At 42.4% G+C, this 14225-nt stretch overlaps 1 protein-coding gene across 2 annotated transcripts in view; it reads right to left on the reverse strand.

Moving 5' to 3' along the window:
- Positions 1-14225, reverse strand: part of LOC106567691 (uncharacterized) — a 76216-nt gene that overhangs the window by 50661 nt on the left and 11330 nt on the right. For both annotated transcript variants that reach the window (XM_014137279.2, XM_045693528.1), the window contains exon 3: positions 11166-11743. In XM_014137279.2, the coding sequence (XP_013992754.2) occupies positions 11166-11743 (578 nt within the window). The remainder of the gene's footprint in view (positions 1-11165; positions 11744-14225) is intronic.

A 14225-nucleotide genomic window follows, 5' to 3' on the forward strand; every position in this document is an offset into this window, starting at 1 on the left:
TTTTTCCCTCACTCTCTCCCAGCTCCCTGCGCACACTCCTTCTCTTCTTCACTCCACTTCCCACACTCCTTCTTTTCTTCACTCCACTTCCCACACTCCTTCTCTTCTTCACTCCACTTCCCACACTCCTTCTCTTCTTCACTCCACTTCCCACACTCCTTCTCTTCTTCACTCCATTTCCCACACTCCTTCTCTTCTGCAGAGGTCATGGTGTCTTTCTGCTTATTCCTTACTGTCAGAGTCAGACTACTGCTTTCACCTCTATTCCATAACAGGGGGCAGAACCGAACAGAACTGCCTGTGGACCGCAGGGCCTCTGTGTCTCACTGTCTCCCATTACACACCATCTGCGGAGGATACAGTATCTCAGACCATCCATCTGCCTTGCTGTCCATCCATATTGAAATCAACAGGCTAATGCATTTCAATGGGCACCTAATGCCTGGATTTGTTCAATATGCGATAAGCCGTCACTTTCACACATACTGTGTGGAAAATGTAATAGTGCAGTGGTTGGCGGTATAGTTTTGCATACCTAATAGTGTTTGATAACGAGCTTAGGGGCCAGGTGTGTGTGTGTGTTTGTGTGTGTGTGTGTGTGTGTGTCAGGGTGACCGGGAAATTTTAAATTTACCGGCCACTTGAGAAATATACCGGATCCATATTCATTGGGTGCGTAAACCATTAAGGTGTCCACCCACAGTGTTCAGAATGACAGAAATCACATTTACATTATGGTAATTCATCTTAACAGAACATGCAACTCCTGTAATGAAGCAGCCAATAAAATGTTATTTTAAAACATTTGCCAAAATGCAATTCGCGGGAAAACACCAATCCTAAACAGTGCACCTGATGTGAGTGGTACAAATAAAAATGTCTTTAGAAATGTAGAAAGAGGGTGAATCTAAAGATGCCACAACTAGGATGGGTTGCTAATATGACTAGGATTGTGAACAACGAAAGAAAATGTATATGAAAACCAACAGAACAGGAGAGAAAGTCTTTCATAGGCAGCGTGTGGCAAAAGGACTAGCTGATTATTGAGTTGCGGCTGTCAGTGAAAAGCAACTCAAATATGTGTGAAGATAATGTGTCTTGAGTATAATTTTAAATGTTGAGACAAGAAGAAGGGGAGGGGTGATTGGCGAAGATAGCCTATAGCGTTCTCTCTCCAAAATGCATGCGCTCAGCTGTCTCCTGCCCTTCTTGCGCATTCATTGTTTCATTTGGGGCTCCCGAGTGGCGCAGCGGTCTAAGGCACTGCGTCTCAGTGCTAGAGGCGTCACTACAGACCCTGGTTTGATCCCGGGCTGTATCACACAACCAGCCGTGATCGGGAGTCCCATAGGGCGGCGCACAATTGGCCCAGTGTCGTCCGGGTTAGGGGAGGGTTTTGCCGGGGTAGGCCATCATTGTAAAATAAGAATTTCTTCTTAACTGACTTGCCTAGGTAAATAAAGGTTAAATAAAAAATGTATTGTGTATATTGTTTGCCCTTTGATTGATTCTTTGTATCAATTCCCCATTACATAGGTTACCAGTAGTAAATGTACCGTTAATCCCCGTCATTTGGATACATTCATTTCTGTAAATTAATTGTATTATTAATTAGGCCTACACTCATTTACCGTTTTTATTCTCGGAGTGGAAACGTTGTTTGGAGAGTTCACAACCTGCTACACTAGTAGGAAACAAGTTTTGGTTTATTTCATAACGATCATTTACGAGTTGTCATTTACACACATAAAAATATAAATACAAAATGCAAGCAGAAAGAAAGAAAAACAAGGTCAGAAAAACGAACACATGTATCAGTAATAAGGTCCTCAATCAGCTTTCTGAATTGCCCTAGAGCAGGGGCCAACAACTAGATTCAGTCACCGGCCGTTTTCTTCTTTGAGTGGATGGTCGGGGCCTGAACATAATTACAAATCATTTGGGGACTGCAAATTGACCACAAGCCTGAGGGAGCATGCACGCCTGAACACGCATTGAAGTAGACTACCTGGCCTGCTGCGCACAAATGTAGGAAAGTGCCAATTTGGGGATGTTTGATTTCTGACTGTTTTAACTCACCATGTCCACCACTAATAAGCTGAGCTTCTCAGTAATTCTTTCTTCAATTCACACAGTAAGTCAACGAAGTCTGTTTTTTGTGAATGATAGCCTAATAGTTCCTCAAAGTAGGCCTATTTGAAAAATCTTTCCAACAATCTCCCCCTCGATAATCACCAAGCCTTGGTGTGAAAAAGCAAACTATCATCATCTGATGATCCCATATATCCAGTTGACAAGTCATACAATACCTTTCCCCTTGCTCAAAAACAGCTGTCTGTCCCAAGCTCACTGACATGGTGAACTCTGAGTGCTCGGAATAGGCTGGTTGATACAATCTTGCAAGTTGGCTAGAGATGCTTCAGCTGGATCCAGTTGGTTGATTTGATACAATGTTGCACTTCACCTGCGAAAGCTCAAGTCATGACAGATCGAAAGGTAGGCAGGCTGGCTGAGTAGAGAGATGAATGTGATTGAATTTTCATCAGTATATTTTCTAGTGTTTTTATTTGTAGGATTGATGTATTTTTACTTAGTTAACAATGGAAGTTATAGGCCAGCGGCTGCATCTCAGAGTTCCATGCGCTCATTTAGGCTATTTAGCCGGCAATTATCACAGTGCATCAATATGTCCATATGGCAGAGGCTGCTGCTCTCTCATTAGTTGAATTTCAACTTTTATATTTGTATCATTTTAATTACGATTTTTATGATTAACCACGTGACAATGATTTGAGAAATGAAACTCTTCCACAAGAATGTGCATATGAAAATAATAATTGGCACGCAGATTGGTAGAAATGGTAGGATTGCCCAAACTTGAAACTCACGTGCTGCCTATGAAGTCTATATAAAATAACTGCATCAACGTTTCTATGGTCGGATTTTCAAGCATGGTAAGACATGCCTCATAATATGAAGTAAAACATTCAGATTTCTAACAATTAAGTATATTTTCAAAAGGCATACTGCCTCCAGCTCACATTGTAAAGTGGTTGGTGACGCACTGATAGCCTGCCTACCAGTGTTTCTCCCTGTCAATTTGGTAGCAACAATTTTATTTATAGGCTTTTCATTTTTTGGGGGTGCCAAATGCCGGCAATTACAGTGCCTTGCAAAAGTATTCATCCCCTTGGCATTTTTCCTATTTTGTTGCATTACAACCTGTCATTTAAATTGATTTTTATTTGGATTTCATGTAATGGACATACACAAAATAGTCCAAATTGGTGAAGTGAAAAAAAAAAAAACTTGTTTCAAGAAATGTGAAAAAATAACAAGCGGAAAAGTGGTGCGTGCATATGTATTCACCCCCTTTGCTATGAAGCCCCTAAATAAGATCTGGTGCAACTAATTACCTTCAGAAGTCACATAATTAGTTAAATAATGTCCACCTGTGTGTAATCTACAGTAAGTGTCACATGATCTGTCACATATATATATATATATATATACATATATATACATACACCTGTTCTGAAAGGCCCCAGAATCTGCAACACTACTAAGCAAGGGGCACCACCAAGCAAGCTGCACCATGAAGACCAAGGAGCTCTCCAAACAGGTCAGGGACAAAGTTGTGGAGAAGTACAGATCAGGGTTGGGTTATAAAAAAATATCAGAAACTTTGAACATCCCACTGAGCAACATTAAATCCATTATTAAAAAATGAAAAGAATATGGCACCACAACAAACCTGCCAAGAGAGGGCTGCCCGGCAAAACTCACAGACCAGGCAAGGAGGGCATTAATCAGAGAGGCAACAAAGAGACCAAAGATAACCCTGAAGGAGCTGCAAAACTCCACCGCGGAGATTTGAGTATCTGTCCATAGGACTTTAAACCATACACTCCACAGAGCTGGGCTTTACGGAAGAGTGACCAGAAAAAAGCCATTGCTTAAAGAGAAAAATAAACAAACACGTTTGGTGTTTGCCAAAAGGCATGTGAGCAGGGGCGAAAATCTGATATCAACTTTGGAGGGGACAATTACATGAAATTTTCTCAAAAGCAATTCCTGAGGGGGACACCAAAAGTAGTGCTGTAACACATAGCCTACATTGTAATATGGTAAATGTATATTGAGGAACCAAAGAAATAAGGTGTTTGCCGTACTCCTAACTACCAGTACCCAAAACTACACAACTAATCACAACAGCAATACCATTGCCTTTAACAAATCTTAGTTCAGCCACCAGTTTAAGTTGAGAGTGGGGTTATCCATGGCATTTTCCAATTATGTTCCTATTTTACAAGTAAAAAAAATTGAGAACCTTTCATAAAGTTGCCAAACAAAGACTCAACAAACTTACCTGAGACTCCCTGTCTCTGCCATTAGATTTCCATTTCCATTAGAATTTCATTTCTTTCTTATGAACATTTTATCAACTAGTCTTTGAGATATTAGGCTACTAGGGTTCTTACTATGCGTTTTGGTGTATTGAAAAATACTCTGATGTCCGTCTTTTATTTTCTGCCATTTTTCTACCTGGCTGGCTGGCTGGTTACACACACAGTGTGTAGGTTATTTACAGTAGGAGATGGGCTTCTATCATCTTCTATCCTTCTATTTGGGCTTCGATCTAAAAGGTAGCTAGAAAATGTGAAACGGATTAAAATGACAAGAGTTGACAGCTGTATGAGTTCACCATTTACACAACATATGCTGCAACCTTTTGTAATTTAAATAGTTTGTTTCATATTGGCTGGCTTCCAACAATAGCTGAATTTGCAAAGCTAGCGAGCACCAATTCAGTTTCAGTGGTGTTTGCTATAATCTTTGCTACCCGGGTTAAATAAAGTTGAAATAAAATAAATAAATAAAAGTTCCCTTGCGACAATTTAGCTTTTGCAACGAGACCATTAAATATATTTAAGACAATGGTAGAAGAGAGTGTAGTTCTGTTCAGTTTGGACTTCAGTTTATCGCTAACCTTATCACAATGACTTTGAAGCACTAACTTACATCATCTGCATGCTGATCTTGGAATAAATTGACGATAGCAAAGATTCCATCTTTGACGACGCCACATAAATGGAATAGGTACTAGCTAGCTTAATCGTTAATATTTGCGTGCTAGCTCTGCATATTCAGCTAGTGTGTGTGCGCGATTGACTAGATTAACCTCACGTCAGTTACGTTCATTGAGTGCCTTTCAGACAGTAGATACGACCCCTCTGTTACCTTGCCAACTAAGGAACTGGCAGTGGATCAAACCATTGTGAGGCAAAGGGTGGGGGGGGTCGCAATCTTTTGAAACTTAAAAACGCGCTATTAAGTGTCTATAATCAGCACAATTGCTTTCATTGCGTATTATTAATATTATTTAAATTACATAGTTATGTTTCAGTGATATATTGGGGGGGACAAATCATATCTTTCCCAGGATGGGGGGGTCGTGTCCCCCCCGTCCCCCCCCGGGATTTCCGCCCCTGCATGTGAGAGACTCCCCAAACATATGGAAGAAGGTACTCTGGTCAGATGAGACTAAAATTGAGCTTTTTGGCCATCAAGGAAAATGTCTGGCGCAAACCCAACACCTCTCATCCCCCCGAGAACACCATCCCCAGACTGAAGCATTGTGGCGGCAGCATCATGCGGTGGGGATGTTTTTCATCGGCAGGGACTGGGAAACTGGTCAGAATTGAAGGAATGATGGATGGCGCTAAATACAGGGAAATTCTTGAGGGAAACCGGTTTCAGTCTCCCAGAGATTTGAGACTGGGACTGAGGTTCACCTTCCAGCAGGACAATGACCCTAAGCATACTGCTAAAGCAACACTCGAGTGATTTAAGGGGAAACATTTAAATGTCTTGGAATGGCCTAGTCAAAGCCCAGACCTCAATCCAATTGAGAATCTGTGGTATGACTTAAAGATTGACGTACACCACCGGAACCCATCCAACTTGAAGGAGCTGGAGCAGTTTTGCCTTAAAGAATGGGCAAAAATTCAAGTGGCTAGATGTGCCAAGCTTATAGAAACAAACCCCAAGAGACTTGCAGCTGTAATTGCTGCAAAAGGTGGCTCTACAAAGTATTGACTTTGGGGGGGTGAATAGCTTTTTTTCTCTTATTTATTGTTTGTTTCACAAGAAAAAATATTTTGGATCTTTAAAGTGGTAAGCATTTTGTGTAAATCAGATGATACAAACCGCCCAAAAAAATCAATTTTAATTCCAGGTTGTAAGGCAACAAAATAGGAAAAATGTCAAGCGGGGGTGAATACTTTCGCAAGCCACTGTACCAGCTAACGGAAACCCTGGTGTGTGTGTGTGTGTGTGTGTGTGTGTGTGTGTGTGTGTGTGTGTGTGTGTGTGTGTGTGTGTGTGGTGCATAGTCATGGTCACCTCTCAGTGCTGACACACACGTGCACATCAGTGTAATCTGAGCTGATGGGCAGAGGGTAGAGATGCACTACAGGGTCCAGGGACAACTCTGTCTGTCCACCTTTGTGCCAACCTAAATAACCACAGGCTGAAAACCCTAACAGGCACTGAATACAGCATGTAAGAGGAACATTTCAAGTCCAACATAATCTGTAAAGTTACTCCAAACTCAATCCTCAGAGAAACCGAACATCAGGAGAGAATCTGCCTCTACCTCAACACTCCCCAGTTCTTGTTGTGGCCTGGTATATTTGGAGACATGGGACAAATCACTCCTGGCTGATATTGGCATGGGCAGGGTGTTAAAACAGCCCAGAGGCCACAGACAGAGATAGGGAGAGAGGGAGCACGAGAGAGAGAGAGTCCCACGTGTGACACCCTAGCATACGCAGCCCCACACTGCCACTGTCTGTCACAGCTGTTCCTCTAAGACCCAGGCTACCAATGTGGGCAAAACACACACATGTACACACACCATAATGAACGGCGGGGACTGTGAGGGGACAAACAAACACACTATCACACCATTTTTGTTGTTATATTGTTTGTACATTGTTTGTTTTTTACATTTGTGTGACTGTGCTTGTCTATTAGTGTATCAGTGTTTTGTTGCGTATGTTGCTTTTTGTGGACCCCAGGAAGAGTAGCTGCTGCTTCTGCAAAAGTTAATGAGGAACCAAAAAAATCAAAATAAACTGCTTCTTTCGGTCACTGACCAACAGTATTCAGGTTTGAGAAGAGTCTCCAGGAAGACTTAGGAAGAATAGTGGTCTCTTCTGAGTACTAGCTTGATTTGTGTTCAATGGTGTAGTGTCAGCTCATTGTCTACGGCTAAATAGCACGTACCTGCTGTCCATGCATTAGCCTCTCTTATCTATACTGCTCCCATCAGCTACTGTACCCGTGAAGCACATCCAACTGACCTTGGTAACCTATCCCTCTGAATGCAATGTGTCCATTGTTTAGACAAAGCCATATGGATGACCGGTTAGCTACACAAATGAGTGGTTTTCTCCATGGGGGGAACCTGAGGTAACTGAGGAGGATTTGATCTAAGTGAAAGGCTCCTTCCTCTTTTAACTGGCTGTGGGTTTACATAAAGCTGCCTGCTAATCTGTTAGCATTATCCTGATATGATCCCAGAGCCCATCTCATTTCCTTCGAGTGTAGCAGCAACCATGGGAATGCCCTAGATTTCCCAACTTCTTCATAGGTACAGATCTAGGATCAGTTTACCATACCCCCAAATACTAACTTTAACCATTAGGGAGGAAATGCTAAACTGATTGTAGATCAGTATCTAGTGGGACTTTGTCCTACTTCTGGTTTGGTAGCCACATGAAAGGCAGCACTGTCAAACAGTATGGGTGTCACAACACAGGCCTGTTGTATCCCAAACATTCTGTGAGGCCTCGAGGGTTCATTCATCCCACCATGTGATGGTGTAAGGATTCATATCGGGATGGTGCCCGTCCGCAAGCCCCTGCCCACGCGGTGCCCATCACTTGTGCCAAGGTGTGCTAACACCCATGCCAAGGGCCACCTCAGACCTCTGGAATACAGTGCATTCGGAAAGTATTCAGACGCCTTGATTTTTTCCACATTTTGTTACATTACAGCCTTATTCCAAAATTAATTAAATTGTTTCTTAACCTCATCAATAACTCATAATGACAATACCTCATAATCACATTTACAGTGGGCTCCAAATTACTGGCACCCCTGACTGCACAAACAATACTTAAAAAAATATAAACAATATAATTACAGAGATAAACTCAAAATACCAACATGTGAGAAATACTGTACTTTATTAATGTTTCAATGGAACCAACCAAAATCATACAATTATTTAATACAAAATACATTTCACCAAAATCAAGGTTTCATAATTATTGGCACTCCTCATTTAGTACTTAGTGCCACCACCTCTGGCAAGGATAACAACATGGAGTATTTTCCTGTAATGTTTGACAAGGTTAAGGAACACATTTGGAGGGATTTTGGACCATTCCTCTATGCAGATCCTTTCAAGATCCTTCACATTCTTGGGTTTGCCCTCTTCAACAGCCCACAGGTTTTCGATTGGATTGAGGTCGGGCGACTGAGATGGCCATGGCAGAACATTGATTTTGTTGTCACAGAACCATTTCTGTGTGGGTCTTGAGGTATGTTTTGGGTCATTGTCTTGTTGGAAAGTCCCAGCCTTCTGGCAGAGGCAACCAGATTGTCAGCCAAAATTGCCTGATACTTGGTGGAATTCATGAATTAAAACAGCCCAAAAACATCACTGACCCACCACCATATTTCACCATGGGTATGAGGTGCCTCTCCTTGTATGCATCTCTGTCTCGACGCCAAACATGCCGATGCTGTATCTGACCACAGCACCTTCTTCCAGTCATAATTTAAATGACATTTGGCAAACTCCAAGCGCTTGCGTCTGTGCCTTGGGGTCAGAAAGGGCTTTCTTCTGGCAACCCTTCCAAAGAGCCTGTGGTTGTGGAGGTGGCATCTGATGGTGCTTTTTGAAACCTGGTCACCCCAAGACACCACCAAAGCCTGCAAATCTTTCACAGTGATTCTTGGGGATTTTGTTGATTCTCTCACCATCCTCCTCCCTATCCTGGGGGACAAAATGCATTTGCGTCCTCTGCCCTGACAGTGCTCAGTGGCATATTCAATCGTTTGTGGATCTTCTTGTAGCCATTACCAGATTTATGAAGGTCTATGGCTATCTGTCTCTTTTGAACTGCCAGTTCTTTTGTTTTCTTCATGGTGTTTGATGACAAAGGGATATTGCATGTGTGTTACCTAATTTTTATACCCTAGTGAAACAGGAAGTGATGTAATGGCTCAATATAGTTCCTTAAGACTTAAATAAACTTAAATAAGTGGAATTTAACACCTGGTTTAATTTTGGTAGATGTTATTTACAAAAATCTTTAAGGGTGCCATTAATTGTAAAACATTGATTTGGAGGACATAGATTTTTTATTAAATCAAATGATTTTGGTGGGTTCCATTGAAACATTAATAAAGTACAGTATTTCTCACATTTTGGTATTTCGAGTTTATCTCTTTAATTATATTGTTTATATATTTTTAAGTATTGTTTGTGCATTGTCAGTTAGGGGAGCCAGTAATTTTGGAGTCCACTGTACATAAGTATTCAGACCCTTTACTCAGTACTTTGTTGAAACACCTTTGGCAGCAATTACAGCCTTGAGTCTTCCAGGGTATGACGCTTCAAGCTTGGCACACTTGTATTCTTCCCTACAGATCCTCTCAAGCTCGATCGGGTTCAAGTCCGGGCTCTGGCTGGGCCACTCAAGGACATTCAGAGACTTGTCCCGAAGCCACTTCTGCGTTGTCTTGGCTGTGTGCTTAGGGTCGTTGTCCTGTTAAACCTTTGCCCCAGTCTGAGGTCCTGAACACTCTGGAGCAGGTATTCATCAAGGATTTCTCTATACTCTGCTTTGTTCATCTTTCCCTCGATCCTGACTAGTCTCCCAGTCCCTGCTGCTGAAAAACATCCCCACAGCAGGATGCTACCATCACCATGTTTCTCTGCAGGGATGGTGCCAGGTTTCCTGATTGGTGGAGTGCTGCAGATGGTTGTCCTTCTGAAAGGTTCTCCCATCTCTTCAGAGGAACTCTGGAACTCTGTCAGTGTGACCATCGGGTTCTAGGTCACCTCCCTGACCAAGGCCCTTCTCCCCCAATTGCTCAGTTTGGCCAGGGGGCCAGCTCTAGGAAGAATCTTGGTGGTTCCATTTAAGAATGATGGAGGCCACTGTGTTCTTGGGGACCTTCAATGCTGCAGAAATGTTTTGGTACCCTTCCCCAGATCTGTGCCTCGACACAATCCTGTCTCTGAGCTCTAAGGACAATTTCTTTGACCTAATGGCTTGGTTTTTGCTCTGACATGCACTGTCAACTGTGGAACCATATATAGACAGGTGTGTGCTTTTCCAAATTATGTCCAATCAATTGAATTTACCACAGGTGGACTCCAATCAAGTTGTAGAAACATCTCAAGGATGATCAATGGAAATAGGATGCACCTGAGCTCAAGTTTGAGTCTCATAGCAAAGGGTCTGAATAATTATGTAAATAAGGTGTGTAAATAAGTAAAATTATGTAAATACGTTTTTTTATCATTATTTGCACAAATGTCTAAAAACCTTTTTCACCTTTGTCATTATGGGGTATTGTGTGTAGATTGATGAGGGAAAAAATGTATTTAATCAATTTTAGAATAAGGCTGTAACGTAACAAAATGTAGAAAAAGGGAAGGGGTCTGAATACTTTCCGAATGCACTGTAGATTCCAGGCCGGGCACCACTAGTGCTAATTACTAGCAGATCCGCTAAGGTTGCCTTTGAAGTTTATACCTCTTTAAGCTCAGGCTACAATGGTAGGTTTGTCCACGGTCTTTACACTTCCTGGCTGTTGTTGTTGTTGTTATTGTCCCAAATCTGCTTTAAGCCGTTCAAGCTATTCGTATTACTACACTGGACCTTAGGGAACTCAAAGTGCCGCTCCAGAAACAACCCAGGAAAGGGTGAGAAACTGAGGCTTGGGATTAACAAAAATATGGCTTGTTTGTTGTTCACATACATTGACAATTACATAGATAAACATTGAAGGGAGTTGTCTCTTTGTCTCGCACACATACATGCACGCACACACATATGTGAAGGAAGTACAGTACTCACGGTTTCTCCAGGTCTGTGTGCGTTTGACTCCGTGTGGACGTCGCTACACCAGGTAAGCCAGACTCTCCCTCTCTCCTGTCCTCTGTCTCTGTGTGCCGAGTGTCCTTGTTTCCCGCCAGCCTCCCGGCAGAGTCACGGTGGTCCTGGTCCACCTCTGCACCACATGTCATTCCTGAGAGGTCTGGCTCAATAGACACCACTGCTAATGCTGTCTTCTCCTCCTCCTCCTCCTCTTGTCCTCCTTCCTCCTCTGCCTGCTGCTGTTCCTCCTGCGGCTGGGCTCCTCTGGTTGGTTCAGCCTTGAAGTGGAACAAACTCCCTAGTCTCCTGAAGAAGGCATCTAAAGGGGGAGGAGGCGTGGGAGTGCCGGGCCCCAGGGGGCTCGCCGGAGAGCAAGGAGAGTCCACTGAGGGGGGCGGGACGAGGGGCTGGTCCTCGGAGTACCCCCCGGCATCCTCCAATATGCTGCTGCTGCCCTCTCCTCCTTTCTCCTTTCTCTCTCTCTCTTCGTCCTCCAGTGCCTCTCCTGGCACTCCTTCCTCTCTTCCGTCTCCCTTTTCTTCCGTGCCTTGGAATGCCTGGAACCACAAGAGAATGACACAGAAAGAGAGAGGGGTGTGTGAGAGCAAATCAGATTAACTTTCTTAGCAGCAGGCTTGCCACTGACACAGCATTGCACAGCAGCACCCTGGCAAACGGGTAGAACAGGGGACGAGAGAGGAGTAAGATTCCCATGAAATTCTTTCTCCCTCTTCTCTTTCTCGTTCCACCGGCTGTGCCCTCTATAGCAAAAGCAGCTAAGAGGCAGCAGCGGCACTCTAATGCAAATGTGTCTATGGAGCACACATCGCTCCCCTCCCCCATAGCCCTGCCCACAATGCGGTTAACTCTCTCAGCACCGCAGCAGCCAGCCAGGGTCGTAAATGAGATAGAGCCCTTGTTTACAGCTTGTTGCACAAACGTATGTCCCCGCAGATAGCCATGTGAACCGATGAGTCATACAGAGGGAAAAGAGCACCACATGCATTTGGGCAATTCCACAGTAACAGAGTGACGCTGAGACTAACATTTTCACTTAAAAAATGTATGCCAAGCAAAAACTATGGATTGCAAAGTTTAATAAACCACACACCTATATGCAGAAGTCTACTTTTAACAATTGCCACTGACAATTTTACTAAAACACATTTACTTGAGGAACAGTGCAGATGCAAAGTTTAGTAACAGAATGACAGTAAAATCTCCTCAAGTTTTTTTTATGTGATAACATTTTCCATAAATTCTTAAATATCTACTCCAAATTAAGATTCAAAGATGTCTGCAGAAAGAATGGGGTGTCAGCTACGACATGAGACCTGGAGTTTGAAAAAATCTATTTTGGTTATTGAACTAGAGTAAGTGAAGCGGATCAACACCCGATAACAGAATGAAGGTAACAGAATGACATCATGGGTCCTTGATCTGTACTATACAGAAATGTGTAATATGAACGCCATTCACTTCATGGTGATGTATCCTGAATAGGTACACAAAGGTAGAAAAATGTAATATCCTCCTTTGCATGTTTGGGTGTTATTCTACACACTGGCTATTATTCTAATGAACTCCACCCCCAAACAAGCATGCATCAAAACTTTGTTAACTTGCACAATTTCTCTCGTTCACTTTAGCTTGTAAATGTCCACACTAATCGAAAATGACATTCAGTAACTACTAGCTATGCTTGTATAACTTTATGAGCTGGATTTGCCAGACTTTGCAATTTGTTTTGTTCGTTTTTGCCTGTTAGCATTTAGCTAACTGGGTCAACATTATTTCACTATTATTTTGTGCTAGTTTTGTTAGCAGTTGTACTAATTTTGTTAGCGTTCTGGTAAATGGTCCTATCTTGCGTTTTTAGCGCCCCTTGTGCGCTATGCCGGGAATAGCATACATCTCGGGATGAGAGAAGAACGGTATGACGATATAAAAATCTGGATACAAAAAAAATATTATTTCTGGTGCTCCTAAAATTTTAGCAGCTTTCTAATTAGCTTTGTAGGGCTGTTTTAAGCACAATCCATACAGAATTGTAATTTTATTCTAGCTACAATGATTAAAATTTCGGCAGATATCGGTTATCATGAATATTTCCGCTCTAAAATCGGAAGTCGATATTGGTCGGGCTCTAAAATGTTCTTCAGAAGCAATGAATAATCTAGACTCAAAACAAAAGGAGTTTGAGTAACATATTCAGGATTCATTTATCTAAAAAAAACAGAGAAATCTTTAACTCACCAAAGGTCATTATGAATGACGAAGCTAAATATATATATATTTTTTTACAAATGTTTCATTATCAAGTTCCTCCAACCACAGTCACTCAATTAGCCCATGTCAGCTAACATATTTTAGATTGCTAACTAAACATGTAGTAATCATGGTTGAAATGCCGACCGGGTGGCCCCAATTGATTTTGTTAGTCAATCTCACTCAGCTATCACATTAAAAACTGAAAACATTTCTCTCCACCCTATGACAAAATATGTAGAATTGCAGGAAATTAGCTATAGAATTGAAAATGTTTCTCTACGTAAAATGAGAAGAATTCCATAAAAGTTGTCATAAAATTGCAGGCAGTGTCAGAGGAAAGCCCTAAAAATTGTCAAAGACTGCAGCCACCCAAGTCAGACTGTTTTCTCTGCTACCGCACTGCAAGCAGCACCAAGTCTGGGACCAAAAGGCTCCTGAACAGCTTCTACCCCCATGCCATAAGACTGCTGAACAATTCATCAAATGGCTACCCTGACTATTTGCATTGAGCCCATTTTTATTTTTACTGACTCTCTTGCACCGGCTCTATGCACACTCACTGTGCTCACACATACTACACTGACACGCCAACACACACACACACACACACACACACACACACACACACACACACACACACACACACACACACACACACACACACACACACACACACACACACACACACACACACACACACACACACACATTGATGCCACACACAGACAAACACTCACACAGACACACTTTCACATAAGTTGCTGCTAC

This window comes from Salmo salar, chromosome ssa13 (assembly GCF_905237065.1).
Source record: "Salmo salar chromosome ssa13, Ssal_v3.1, whole genome shotgun sequence".
Lineage (NCBI taxonomy): Eukaryota > Metazoa > Chordata > Actinopteri > Salmoniformes > Salmonidae > Salmo > Salmo salar.